This window comes from Polistes canadensis, unplaced genomic scaffold, assembly GCF_001313835.1.
Source record: "Polistes canadensis isolate GaletaPanama2010 unplaced genomic scaffold, ASM131383v1 scaffold_467, whole genome shotgun sequence".
Lineage (NCBI taxonomy): Eukaryota > Metazoa > Arthropoda > Insecta > Hymenoptera > Vespidae > Polistes > Polistes canadensis.
Window position 1 is genome coordinate 50,106 of NW_014570014.1, and position 13,622 is coordinate 63,727.

General features: G+C 27.7%; 4 protein-coding genes across 5 annotated transcripts; 2 read left to right on the forward strand and 2 right to left on the reverse strand.

The window, feature by feature from the left end:
- The first annotated feature begins 728 nt into the window (after positions 1-728).
- Positions 729-2,395, forward strand: LOC106792538. The gene is made up of 4 exons (XM_014758997.1): positions 729-797; positions 972-1,181; positions 1,259-1,477; positions 1,560-2,395. The coding sequence occupies exons 1-4, from the start codon at positions 729-731 to the stop codon at positions 1,863-1,865; spliced, it is 804 nt and encodes a 267-aa protein (XP_014614483.1). The 3' UTR covers positions 1,866-2,395.
- On the reverse strand, positions 1,991-7,921 carry LOC106792539 (vacuolar protein sorting-associated protein 8 homolog). The gene is made up of 15 exons (XM_014758998.1): positions 7,811-7,921; positions 7,219-7,497; positions 6,844-7,137; positions 6,545-6,763; positions 6,288-6,467; positions 5,964-6,209; positions 5,736-5,876; positions 5,223-5,678; positions 4,418-5,163; positions 3,802-4,189; positions 3,559-3,726; positions 3,307-3,454; positions 2,962-3,202; positions 2,665-2,878; positions 1,991-2,522 (listed from the first exon to the last, which is right to left on the reverse strand). Exons 1-15 carry the CDS (start codon positions 7,889-7,891, stop codon positions 2,421-2,423), a joined length of 3,903 nt encoding a protein of 1,300 aa, XP_014614484.1. The 5' UTR covers positions 7,892-7,921; the 3' UTR covers positions 1,991-2,420.
- A 563-nt stretch (positions 7,922-8,484) lies between these two features.
- On the reverse strand, positions 8,485-10,574 carry LOC106792549 (pentatricopeptide repeat-containing protein 2, mitochondrial-like). Its single transcript, XM_014759017.1, has 5 exons — positions 10,206-10,574; positions 9,509-10,053; positions 9,139-9,429; positions 8,946-9,050; positions 8,485-8,876 (listed from the first exon to the last, which is right to left on the reverse strand). The coding sequence occupies exons 1-5, from the start codon at positions 10,279-10,281 to the stop codon at positions 8,727-8,729; spliced, it is 1,167 nt and encodes a 388-aa protein (XP_014614503.1). The 5' UTR covers positions 10,282-10,574; the 3' UTR covers positions 8,485-8,726.
- Positions 10,575-11,054: 480 nt separating this feature from the next.
- On the forward strand, positions 11,055-13,589 carry LOC106792550 (DNA polymerase delta subunit 2-like). Of its 2 annotated transcripts, none has more exons than XM_014759018.1 (6): positions 11,055-11,299; positions 11,658-11,971; positions 12,033-12,249; positions 12,331-12,565; positions 12,627-12,919; positions 13,001-13,589. In XM_014759018.1, exons 1-6 carry the CDS (start codon positions 11,131-11,133, stop codon positions 13,117-13,119), a joined length of 1,347 nt encoding a protein of 448 aa, XP_014614504.1. In that variant the 5' UTR covers positions 11,055-11,130; the 3' UTR covers positions 13,120-13,589. The 2 variants fall into 2 exon arrangements, with proteins under 2 accessions (XP_014614504.1, XP_014614505.1); XM_014759019.1 differs by having other exon boundaries at positions 11,658-11,962.
- The last annotated feature ends 33 nt before the right edge of the window (positions 13,590-13,622 follow it).

The following is a 13,622-nucleotide window of genomic DNA, read 5'->3' on the forward strand; positions in this document are numbered from 1 at the left end:
AGATTATTTAATATTTTACCAACAAACACCAATTTGAAAAACTGTTGTTCTTTTCACGGTCTCTTAATAAAAGTTGATAAATTCTATTTTAAATCAATTGTGGTATCTATTTCATTTAAAAATAATTTTAAATCAATATTTGTTATATAATTGTGTGTAAATTGTTTCTTTATAGTAGTAAACTAGAATCAATATTGAAATAATGTCCATAATGGATTGAACATATTAAATATTAGCTTTAAAAGTAATCATAATAAAATATTAGTTCAAGAAAATTGTAAATTACTTAGAGATTCGTAAATTTAGGACTTTTTAATGATAAGGAACAAGGATTAAGATTGCAAAATTATAGAGAATTTGTTAAGTCAAATGTGAGGTAGATCTTATCTGCTTTACTTACAATACCTCGTTAACATCATTTTACGAATTAAATACTAGCCAAAAGACATCATTAGTATATCTCATACTGTAAATCACCGTAGAAATAACAATCATAAAAAAAAAAATGTCAACTTTATGTACAAGATATAAATTAAAAAAAAAAAAAGAACAAATTTTCATTTGTATTTGTTATTAGAATAATTTACTGAAATAAAACAAAAGCATCTAGAAAAAAATGACGATTATATATCTTCTACTACTTCGGATAAAAACGCAATTACTCTGTTATTTCTTAGTCCCTTTTTTATTTTAGTTTTAATGTATATTGAATGAGAAACACTAATATGATGGTGGGATCTCAAATAATTATTGTTGAAACTTCAATCAATATATTTTTAAAGATTCTTCACAAAAATGTAAGTATTTCTAAGCGAAATATACATTAAGATATAAAATAATAAAGAATTAAACAAAAATAGTAAAACATTACTCTTATTGTAGTAACAGTTTAACATAATTTCATTGAGATAAGTTTTTACATGAAATTTATTTATGAAATAAATTACAATAAATAGATATATTTAATATAGGTAACAATTCTCAGAAACGAGGCTGATTATGGAATACGATTAGAATATGAATTAGAAACTAAACTCGAATGGTTTAATAAAATAAGAAGCAATTTGACCGATAAGCTCAATTCGTTGTGGAGCTTGGCAGAAATACATTGCTCAGTTAATGATGAGATTAAAAAATTTGCAAATAATATTTTTCATTTGTGGACAATCATAACTCAACAGGTAAATTAATTCATATTTAATTACTTTCTTAATTTGTAATATAAGTATTATTTGTGTGATGTTCTTTTACAATATAGATTTACAAACAATATTCTAAAATTCAAGTCATAAGCCATACTCTGCCGAATATTGCACTATCTTCTCTTCTTGGCATAATTAAAAAAGAAGTCGTTATAGTAAAGAATAAATTACAGACTAATGAAACAAAATATAATTCAAATGATGTATTAATAGGATATAACTTGCTTAATGAAATAGTAGTATTATTAAACAATCTTGAAAAATATGAAAATAAGGTTGAGTATGCAAAAAATTATTGAATTGTTTTCTAATTGCGTATATGATTACGATGAATGTATGTACATTTATCAATTTCAGATGCAACAGTACTTAATTATGTCAAAAATGGTCCCATACATTCTGAAATTAGAATCAACAATTGACAAATTTGTATCAAGTACTGCATTATTACCAAAAAGTCAATTAATTTCCTCAGATCTTAATGCTTTTTCATTCGTATCCAAACTATTGACTGGTGAACTTATGGGTAATGAAATTATAAACCCATATTATGTATTAGCAGAAAATATAACAAAAAAGCCAGTTTTTATAATAAAAAGTAATAAACGAAAAGTCAATGTACCAGTTCTATCTACAATTAAATTGTTTAAAAGTGTTACATAATTTTGGCAATTTTAAATATTATTGAATCAGTTAAAAATTGGATAACGAATTTTTTAAACATAAAACATATTAACAATAAGATCGTTATATTAGAATGAGGAATAAAAATTTTTCAACTCTTCTTTAAGATTATATATTTGGCAACATATTAAATATACAGCTTAATAAGCCAATAGCCTTTTTTTTCTAAATAAAAGTGTGTATGTCTTATAGATATTACGAAGAATATATGCAATTTAATAGTTTACAATTTATAAACATATGAAAACTAGTATATCAGTAATAATGCATGATAATAACTGTAAATACTTTAAAATGTAAAGAAACTGTATTGTTATAGTTTTCATCTCAAAAATAGACATTAATAATAATTTAAACTTAATATTATATTTCGTAAAATATAATAATTCATTTTAATGAATACTTCTAAAGATGAGAGTGAAAATAGAAAGACGGGACATAATGTATCAAATTAATTATATGCTAAAGTTTGTTTACCATCAAATAAAACGATCCTTATGTACATGAAATTCTCGCGTGTGTTTAATATTTATATTAAAAAATGCCTTCAAGATCAGGAATAGAAGTTGGTGGTGCTAGACTTAAAGAAAAGTTTTTAGTACGCATAAATTCTGGTGGCAATATTTGTTTCCTTTCCTAGAAGACCAAAGAAAAACATTTATAGAAGAAAAAATCAATATATATATATAATGATTGAGATAGCTAACAAATGATGAGAAGAAAATTGGTAGTTTTAAATATTAATTATAAAGAAAATCTAATAAATGCTATAACATACCAGATGCGAATTACTAGTACGTATAATATTAGTAACAACAGGTGCCCATCCTTTGGCATTTAAACATTTATAACAAGATCTGGGCTCTCCCAAACAGTCTAAATGATATCCATGTCCACATTCAAAAATTGCTACATAATTCGTACTTTGGCATAAAATTTGTCTACATATAGGACAAATAAGGGAAATGCTTGCACAAGCTTTCCCTGCATCTCTGCATAAATAATAAATTGTTTAATAATAAATAATCTTATCTTTATTGATATTTAATGTAGTTAATGGTATTAATATTAATACCTAAGAGATTTTTTTAATGCTTTATGGAGTTCTAAGCTGACCAATCGTGCAGTAGTTTCAACCAGAGTTTGTTCATACTGAGAATGCGTGAGTACTCCTGCGAGCAATTGACGTATGTCACCTATTGTTCCACTCTTTGATAATGGATGTTTTAAAATTTGTTCTAGTACAGTTGATAGAGCTGTTGTACCGCTAAGTGATTCCAAAATAATTTTTAATAGTTTTCCACTCAATTTTTCGACTGCAATTTATTACTTATTATGTTTTATATTGTTAAATAATACAAAAATTATCGATAGTAAGAAAACAAACCCCCAAAAAAATGGAAAAAACTACTTTAAATACCATTTTCATTGACGCTGTCTGAATGAGTTTTCAATACAACTTCTACAAGTGGCATCCAACTCAAGGTTCCAGCGGATCTTCTGCACATTCCTGCTAATTGCATTGCAGTAATAATAGCCTCTTTCTCAAAAAATTTATTTTGGCAATACTAAGAAAAAGAAATTTGTTATCCATATAAAAAAGACCTAATGTTATTGTGTGTGACTATTTATGATAAACATAATATTTACTAGATAGTTTTGTAATAAATACCATGTTTAATTGACTTTTGAATTGATTTAGCAAAAGATCGAAAGCTTCTTGATAATTTCCCAATTTTTCAAGCATTACTGCTTCAGCATCTATATGATTGGATTGTTTGACTATTTTTAATGCCTCATCTAATCTACAACCATGTGGTCCATTTATATGATTGACTACCTGTATATGAACAAAATAATTGAAAATAATCATCTGACATGGTTGTTGTTGTTGTTTATATATAATCACACTTACATTTTCTGGTTCTACCTTACACATTAATGCTAAATATTTTTCCAAAAGTTCAGTTGACAATTCTGGGGTAGTTTCTTCTTCTTTATATTGACTGAGTTGATATAGAGCTCCTAAGAGAGCATATTCTAGACTTAGGGTACCATCAAATTTTTTTAAAATTTCAGGAATTTTATTTTGCATTCGACTGGCAATAATAAGAGCAAATTGTGTAACATTTATTGCCACCAGAGCTGAAGCACTAGTTAATAGGACTGGATATAGTGAAGTCGTAGGAAGTCGCTCCAACCAAGGCCAGATATCACAATGCCTAATAGGATCAAGTATCATGCACTTGCAAACTGCTACCCAATCTTCTCTGGCAGTATACAGCAACTCTGCGACTCGCATACTGCAACATTACATGCTGCGGTACAAATTAATACATATAATGCTAGCATATCATTAGATAACTGTTATAAATAAACATAATCATTTTTCAGATATTTACAAGAGAGAAAAAAGAACTTCTCGAATGCTATATCTTGATTTAACAATATTTTTATGTTAATTAAAATCTTAAACATATTTGAATATATTTAAACGGTTATTAATAACTAAACTATACATTTTTACTTACAAGTTAGCTTTCTGTGCAAAATTCAGTAAAGTAGTATCTGATATGTTGCGCAATTTCTTGGAGTTTAATAGTCCTAACACTGCATTCTCTTTTTCAGATTTAAGATCCCTAGATGTAACAACAGACGAGGAATCACATAATACTTCTACTATTCTAATTAAAATATTTGGTTCCAAATTAATCTTATCTCCTGCTGTTTCATTTACTATAAATATTAGAACTAAAGTCCTTTGTTCATCAGTGATATAGTCTGAATTCATTGGAGTAAGAGGTGTACTAGGTAGAACAATACTCAATAAAATATCTATGAGTCTTTGTCGTTGTCTAAGACCCATTTCTGAGGTAAATTCTGGTTCTTGAAAGGCAATGGCGATTACATCTAAAAAACCTTTTGCATCAAAGCGAAGTAGTGTTCTCAAATAAGGATATTGCCTCTCTGCATCACTTGCTAGACTGGAATGTTGAGAGAGAAGTGCTCTCAATATATCTGTTTTTGCCCTCTGTGACATAACCTCAGGAAGTGTATCTCTAGGGAAACCACGTCCCGCAAGGCAACAACTAGCATAAACCAAAAGTGCATTACCAAGTTGCAAAATATCTCGAGATAATGATTCTTTGGTATTTGTCAATGCATTTTGAAGGATAGGCACAAGCTGGTGTATAGGTGCTGTAAAATCACTTAAAGCTGCTGTTTGAAGATGTATAAGAGCTTCCCACAAGCTTCTTCGACGACAAATGGTTGTTATCTGCAATGATAATGTTAAAGAGTATAAAATTTAATTGATTAGAGAATATATAAATTTACCTGATGTATATCTAAACAATCTATATTTAATAAAACGGCAATTGTCTGAAGTGAATCCACTTTTCCTTCTTGATCATACAAGTTAAATAATTGTTGAACTATTAAAGGTGGTAATCTTGGATGAAGACTTCCATTCAGTAATGGACTTTCCAGGGCACACAAATAACTTGATTTGAGCCCTTCGATTTCAGATACTAAGTCCCATAATCTTCCAAATAACAATTCTGTATTTTCTAATTGTATACAGTAATCCACGCAAATATTGACTATATCAAATTCTATATTATCAGTCATAGAGGAATGATTCAATTGTTCCATATATTGAATCAAAATCTGACAAACTGTATCTCGAACTATTTGTTTGCGTCGTTGTTTCGAACCTCTAAGCCCAACGACAGCTTTGCCTTTATCTTGATAAAAGGAAAGTCCTAAGGCTAAAGCTTCTGGAAAACGATCCTAGAAAAAATGTTATTTTTTAACAAGCACTTTTTAAACATTTTTTATTAGATATACCTGCATTGTTAAGTGCTGCAATCGTTCTGTCCATGTTCTTATGCATACTGCATGTAAGCTTTTCGTACCTAATAACAAAAGTTGATTTCCAAATGTTATAACAGTATTATAGCAAGCTCTTTCCCCAGCTAATGCCATTGCCTATCAAAAATAATTATATTGTACAGCAAAAAAATAACAATTATTCTAATATTGTTTTTAGATAATTGTCAATAAAACAATTCATACCTTAGAAACATTACCACCTGTACATAATCCTTTGAAATGACTGGAAGCATATGAAATACAAACACGACTCATATCTAACGTTTCTAAGCTATCTTGTGTTCTTACATCTAATAAATGTAATCTTTCTTGAGTATCTAATACAACTAAAGATCTTGGATTTAGCCATCGTAAATTGCTTATAGTGTGTGGAAATGACATTCTGCGAAGAGGAGATAACTTCACTCTGGTACCAGCCTCAGTAGATACCTTGGTAATAATTTTAAATATGAAATATTGGATCAAAGAAATAAATATAAAATAGTTGATCATATAAAATAGTAGTACTTGGTAAAAATGTACTATGTCATCCCTTGCAAGAGCCAATACTGGATCAACTACTCGAGATGCATCAGCTGCTTGTATTACAACCAACTGCCAAGAAAGTTGTGGCGGTGCAATTGCTGCACCTGATAGTGAGTGTGTAAGAAGAACTCTCATTCTGGGTCTTATGCAAACAACAATCACCTAAAAAACTTCATCTTATATAATAAATTCAATTTATATCTAACAAGAAAAAAAAAGAAATACTAAAAACAACAAACCTTGGATAGTGTGGCCATTGCTACTAGTGTATAATTTTTCAATGGATGAGAAGGTAAATTATTTAGTAATAAAGGTTCCAAAGTACACACTTCACCCCTAGAACCACTAAATAAGCATCTACTATCACAGCCTCGAACTCCCATAACTCTTGTAAAATTTAATTCAAATACAGATCCACCACTGTCACTGCAAAGTGCAACTTTTGGAGAATCTGTAAACTAATATAAAGATATAAATTAATTATAATAATTATATCTAGGGTTATACAGAATTAATTTGATAAATAAAAAATATTTACTTTAACATGTAATACAGCAGTATCAAGTGGATGAACTTCGGTAAGCGTTCTTAAAACTTTTCCATCACTACTATCGATCATTAAAATAAGACCTCTAGCAAAACCAGCCAATATTCTACTTCCATCATGATTAAAGCACAATGCAGAGACAGATCCTTGATGTCTGGCTTCTTGATCACACCATCGTAATGTTTGAGATGAATCAAAGCTTAATATTAAACCATGACTAGTACCAATTACTAACATATTCCCACCAGCGGTAACTGCACTTGCTAATCCAGCATTGACCCTTTCCTGAATAATATTTTTACTAACATTAGACTCGTATTTAATATATGTTTTAAGTACTAAAGAAGATTTTTGTTTAATGCTTACACTAGCTGATACAATTTGTGCAGAAATACCCTTTAATATCATATGTCTTAAAATAGCTCCTGATGGTGGATGTTGTGAAGCTTTAGAAGATTTATTGAGTGAATTCAAAGATAAATGACTACCAACACTGGTTGTCTCACTACTACCTAATTTCTCAATCGATGCAGCTCCAAGATCATCATCTGTTCCTGACAATGACGTACAATCAGGTTCTGTCAGTATACTTTCTAAGGAGGGTAATTCTTCCACAGTTGGTATAGCATATTCTGCATGATCTAACTGAAATATAATTTGAATGCAGGATTAATTTGTATATTAATGAAATCTAGGTTTCAATATTAATTAACGTTACTAATTAAAAATATATAAAAATTTACTTATATAAAGTATAAATACAAAATTACTTTGATATGACAAATAAATATACATAAGAATAATTTAAAATAATATAACAAGTAATCCAACACTGTAAATACAATTAACCTTCAATCGTGTTTAATATAATATAACCTATTTTTTATACAACTTAAAAATCCTTCTCATGGATTAAAAATATATTATAAAATATAAATTAATTACTCCTGTTGTTTACCTCGATAAAATCTAAATTAATAGCATCTGTTGCAAGATATTCTTGAGATCCAATTTCAGATCCCAACCCATTTTCAGCCATTTTTATTTTATCTGTCACTATACATTAGATACGTAATCTTAAAATGATTTAACGCCACCTATTTGATTAAAATGTCGAACTAATAAACAAAAAAGTATGCATTCCAAAAATATCCTCGTTAATCAAAACCGTCTTTACCAAAAGCGTGATTTCCTTTTTTCAATTCAAAATCAATTAATTTGTTCCGGCTCTTCCCCAAAACTATAGTACATATTATAAATACAAATAAAACTCTTTTAAAATGTCATGAAAATATGTTAAATATTATTTATTTATTATATTTGTAATTGATTTACTGTCTACATAAACCAACTCAAAAAAATAAATGCTTAAACGCTTATTTTCACCATGAAATCTATTTATAACCATAAATTTTAATAAAACAGCCCAATATACTACAAGAAAAGAAATAATATTTGAAATGTCTTCCCGCGCATGGCTAATTGCAAGTGCGATCAGAAAATTCCGATTTTTAAATCAAATACATGTTCATATAATCAAAATTCGTTAGCAAAGTACATCGTTATCCAAGGCCTCTGCTAATCAGAGTGCAAATTATAATATATATGTTTATATAAAATAAGAAAAATCGAATTAATTTGTATCTACGTTTAATCTTTTAAAAGTTATAACATGTGCTCTTACAAAACTTTCCTCTGAAATACCCAGTAAATTATAAAAAGATATTATGTACTATTGGTATAATGATAATTAAACACAATGGATAAAATATGGTGAACTTGTTATAACTTTAAAGATGGGATCATCTAATTATAATTATATCCTAAATACATAGATAGATACATTACAATGAATTGGAAAAAGATATTTATAATTAAATAAGGTCCTTTAAGCCAATTATCCTTTTACGTTGTGGTGATCTAAATAATTCATTTTTGTTTTCGTTACCACGATCCATAATCTGATTTTTAGAACGTTTTGAGTACAAATATTCAATTGGACAAAGTATATGAGATTCCAATGTCTGTAAAAAGAAAAGTATATTACTTATCTTACATTTAATATATTTAGTGTTTTGGTTTTGTATAATTACCGTCTCTTCTATATGTCCTTGTGCTTTCATAAGAGAAATTAATTTTATTATTATCGATTTAAGTTCTTCGTCTTTATCATCCAAATGTTTTTCAACCTCTTCAATCTAAAATTTAAGATTATTTCGATTAACATTTTTATACTATATGTAGAAGTAAATATAATTACAAATAATTTAATTAATATATGCATACAACATCTGTAAAATAGGTTTCTTTAATAGCGTAAGTTCCTTCGAGTGAACTTTTCAATATATAGGCAACATCATTTAACCTATTAAGTTTACAGAATGCAAGAATTTTCAAACATCTGTTATCGATGTAACGTGTTCTTATTAACGACATTAATTCTAAAGTTATTTGTGGAGAATTTTGTTTTAATGCTAGGCCCCCTAAGAGTGTTATAAATCTACGGAGTGGTGGGAAGTTATGTTGACTTAATTCTTTCCAAACGTTCAATAAATAATTGAATGATTCTGGAGTATTCTGAAAATAGAAAAATTTTAAATGATTAAATTTTTGTAATTTAGTTTTAAATAAACCATATACAAAAACATGAACAAACCTCTTGATAACAAGCGGCAGCGGTAACAATAACTGGAATTCTTGGAACATTTTGTAAATCAACACATCTAGACTTAAATATGTCATATACTTGACGTACTTCATTATACATCTTATTGTTATACAATAATGTTATTAAAACTGAATAAGTCGTGCTTTGATCATAAAATGAAGCTAGCTTTGGATCGAGAAATGTAGATAATGCTATATCTGGTTTGCCCACATAGTTAAAAGCTCTCATTACTACAGGACCAAATGAGTAATTACCAAACCTTAGGTCACTGCTTTGAGAATTGAATTTATATATCATTTTAACAAATAAATCTATATCGTCAGGAGTACTAGTTACTAAATGAGACATAGCTTTTAAATCTTCTGTAAAAACTACACTGTTTTCATCTTCAACAATTTCTTTCATTTTTTTACGAAATGAATCTTCTACATTTATAAATTGTTGATGTACTTGTGTTCTTACATATTCATAATTGTTCATGCCAATTGTTTTATTTGTAAAAATAAAACGCTTTACTCCGAATGAAAAAGTTCCTAAAATAATGTCAAAATTTAATTTTGAAACTATAATTATATACTTCATTATTAGAAAATGTTTTAGTTAAAAAATGATATAATATTATATTTAATTTATATTAGTAAATTGCACGCGATATAAAGTTTGAGGTTATTGTAGCACTACTTACCGCCTACAGTATTTCTTAACGTAGAATTAAACATAAGCGGCAAATTAAGCCGCAGTAGTCTTAAACTTGTAGCCATGACTTACGATTATTTTTTAATATAATTTGAATAATACTTTTCTTTCGCTTTTAATTAGATATTAACAACAAATTAAGGATATTACAACCAAGCATACGAGAAAAATAAGATGGAAAGAACAAGATACTTAACATTTGCGACGATTGACCCTCGGAAAGAGAGAAAGTTTCCTATGGCTCTCATTGGCTAAACAGCCGGTTTCTTTACCCACTATTACTTTACGTAATCTGTACTAAACGTATTTTTCTTATTGGTGGAAAAGCTACAAAATAACTAGATACCGTAACAAAGCAAGCGAATGGAGTCCATTCGGAAGAAGTATATTTTCCGGAAATGTTACCAATCAATCGTTGTGTTATTAAATAGTATTTCCGTTTTGATTAATAATTGATTATACTCATATAAAAAATGACAAATTAATTAAAATCTATTATTATAATTTACTACATTTTTATATTTTAATTTATATTCGTAATTCTTATAAATTATATAATTTTGTAAGAATAAATTTTTAATTTGATCAAGAAGTTACATTCATCTTTTTAATATAGATATGGAATTCTTAAACCGTATTGGTCCATAAATATTTCATTATGCAGAGCATTAATCGTATACAAATTATAAATTATATTTTATTTGTTTTGTTAATAATAATTAGGGATAAATGTAAATAATTATTATTCATCGATTATGACTATGATTTCTTCGAAGAAAATAAAAATATTCATACAAATATCAAATAAATAAGAAAATAATTTATATCTCGTTTCAGATAAAACATTTTTTTAAATCTCTATAGAATAAGAGTATAATATTTTTCTATGCGTAAACATAGTTTTACTTTTATTCATGGAGGATAATACTATGTGTGTTTTTATTCGAGAAAATATACCACTTAATGATTTTAAAAGGTTTCTATTACCTCCGAAAAATGTTCAGTGCCAATACTCAAGCATATATCTCACAAGATTAAATGCATTAAGAGATAATGTAATACTAAAGGCAAAAATAAAATGGGGTAAAGTATTTCAAATTAATCCATAACTGCAGATAAATGTTACTTAATGGATTCGACAATATATATATATAATGTAGGTTAATTTTAATAAAATCAATGAAAAGGAAAGATAAAATATTATGTTTTACGAAAAATACGTATTTCAAAAAGACACAGAAAAAAACATTTTCCTCGTCATTATAAAATTTTCTTGTATAGTTTTTATATCAACATAAAACTTATTTTTTGCCGATTCTCTTGTGTTAACCAATAAAGACATCAATGGAAAATAATTAATTAAAATATATGAATGCAAGAGAGACATCAATAAATATTTATAAAAAATATTGAAATATTGATCTTTATTATTTTATTTTAGCTACACACAAAATAATAAATATCTCAGATCTTGTTGAATTTGAAGAAAATAAACTCTGTGTAATCACAGGAACTCTTTATAAGCATGAAGAACTGAAAAGATCTGCTTTACAAATGCTTGCAACAGAATTACAAGTTTGTCCACAACCATTGCAATCTAATTATGAATCATTTAAGGATATCTTATTTTTGGAAGATGAAGCATTAAGAATCAAACTAACTGGTAATCATATGAATGTACAAAGTATTGTAACTGGTATTGTTTCCGCATTGCTTGGTCGTCGACAAAAGAACGGAACATTTTGGGTATTGCAAGTATATATTAAGACTTTTTTCAATTCTTTTTTTCTGTTTAAATAAACTAATCCTATTTTAGGTAGAGGATTGGTGTTTTCCAGGATATTTTCCAACACCTCCTACATCTTCTATATCATTACAAAAAAATACAATGACATTATTAGTTTCCGGATTATCTTTGGCAAATAATGTAGACCCATTTGGATTGACTCTCTTATCCGAATGGATTATAGGAATGGCTGGAACTTCGTGTATACAAAAAGAAGCTGCACGTATTGCACATGTTATTATAGCTGGTACTTCTAATTACTATCATTTATATCAATTAATATTTATTTGTATGATTGAAATTGATAAATATATCTATGATCATTTAGGAAATAGCATAAGAGGTTTCATCGAAAAATTTAATCATATAAGTTATTCTAAGCAAAAAAAGTATAATGAAATATTAACTAAGGAAACTAAGGTGGCCACTCATAGACTTGATGAATTTCTTAAACCTATCGTAAAATGTTGTTGTGTAACATTAATGCCTGGTGAATTCGATCCTACATGTCATATGTTGCCTCAACAACCATTACATCCTTGTTTGTTACCCCAAACAATAAGGTATAATATTAAATCTATTAGATAAAATTGCAACAAAAATGACAAATTCTATAATTTACAGATATAAGAGTTTTCATTGCGCTACTAATCCTTGGGTTGGTTCTATCGGATCTCGTATTATAGCTGGATCTAGTGGACAACCGATTCAAGATATTATGAAAGTTGATAATATTCTAAACAATACTCCTTTAGAATGGTTAGAGAATACATTATATTGGCGACATTACGCACCTACAGGCTCTAATTCATTACCGTCTTATCCATATTTTCAAAATGATCCCTTCATTATAAAAGAATGCTTAGACATATACTTTGTTGGTAATATGGAGAAATATGAAACAAAAGTAATATGTGGTAAGATTATATTTAAATTACATTAAATTATATAAAAACAAATGAATAAACCATTTCAATTGTATTTAATATTTATTACAGATGAAGGACACGTAGTGAGATTAGTCTGTATTCCAAATTTTTCAAAAACTCGAACAGCTGTTCTCCTTGATTTGGAAAATCTAGAAACATTTCCTATTTCATTTGAAGCTAACTTATGACATTGATCATATTTTTTAAAATCTTCCGAGTCCTTTTTTTATATATGTATTTGATACATATAACAATAAGAAATTATATACGTATATAATACGAAAGTATATACGTGTGTAAAACTAGACTAATCGGTGCTGTGCTTTTTCAAATTTTCAAATGTTTGCAAGGCTGTAAATCGTAAGATTGGATTAGTACAATAACAAGTAAAGTGTATGAGTCTATTTGCATATATGCATAAGATATCAATACTCTCTTTCGAATTCTTTCTATTAAACTTGTCTATGTTATAAGAAGAAGAGATAGAATAATCTTGATGAATTCAAGAGAATAAAAAAGTCTGATAATAAATAATGCAAAGTATACTATTCTTTTTAAATAAGAGATTGTTAAAGTAGAAGTGCCATTGATAAGTACTATGGAAAGAATGTCTTACTTTCACAAGAATAAAGGAGAAGAAAAAAATATTAACAGAAAATCTTTTTCTATTGATCATAAAAGTTTTTCACAT

Bases quoted from the DNA above. Each gene is read 5' to 3' on its own strand.
- LOC106792550 (XM_014759018.1), top strand. From the start codon at position 11,131: ATGGAGGATAATACTATGTGTGTTTTTATTCGAGAAAATATACCACTT. The intron at 11,300-11,657 runs GTAAAGTATTTC...ATTTTATTTTAG, and splicing joins AAAGGCAAAAATAAAATGGG to CTACACACAAAATAATAAAT. The intron at 12,250-12,330 runs GTACTTCTAATT...ATGATCATTTAG, and splicing joins TGCACATGTTATTATAGCTG to GAAATAGCATAAGAGGTTTC.
- LOC106792539 (XM_014758998.1), bottom strand. From the start codon at position 7,891: ATGGCTGAAAATGGGTTGGGATCTGAAATTGGATCTCAAGAATATCTT. The intron at 5,877-5,963 runs GTATGAATTGTT...TATTTTTGATAG, and splicing joins CAGGTGGTAATGTTTCTAAG to GCAATGGCATTAGCTGGGGA. The intron at 2,879-2,961 runs GTATTAATATTA...TTATTTATGCAG, and splicing joins GCATTAAAAAAATCTCTTAG to AGATGCAGGGAAAGCTTGTG.
- LOC106792549 (XM_014759017.1), bottom strand. From the start codon at position 10,281: ATGGCTACAAGTTTAAGACTACTGCGGCTTAATTTGCCGCTTATGTTT. The intron at 9,051-9,138 runs GTATGCATATAT...CTTAAATTTTAG, and splicing joins AAACCTATTTTACAGATGTT to ATTGAAGAGGTTGAAAAACA. The intron at 8,877-8,945 runs GTAATTATACAA...TTCTTTTTACAG, and splicing joins AAGGACATATAGAAGAGACG to ACATTGGAATCTCATATACT.
- LOC106792538 (XM_014758997.1), top strand. From the start codon at position 729: ATGGTGGGATCTCAAATAATTATTGTTGAAACTTCAATCAATATATTT. The intron at 798-971 runs GTAAGTATTTCT...TATTTAATATAG, and splicing joins TAAAGATTCTTCACAAAAAT to GTAACAATTCTCAGAAACGA. The intron at 1,478-1,559 runs GTTGAGTATGCA...TATCAATTTCAG, and splicing joins TTGAAAAATATGAAAATAAG to ATGCAACAGTACTTAATTAT.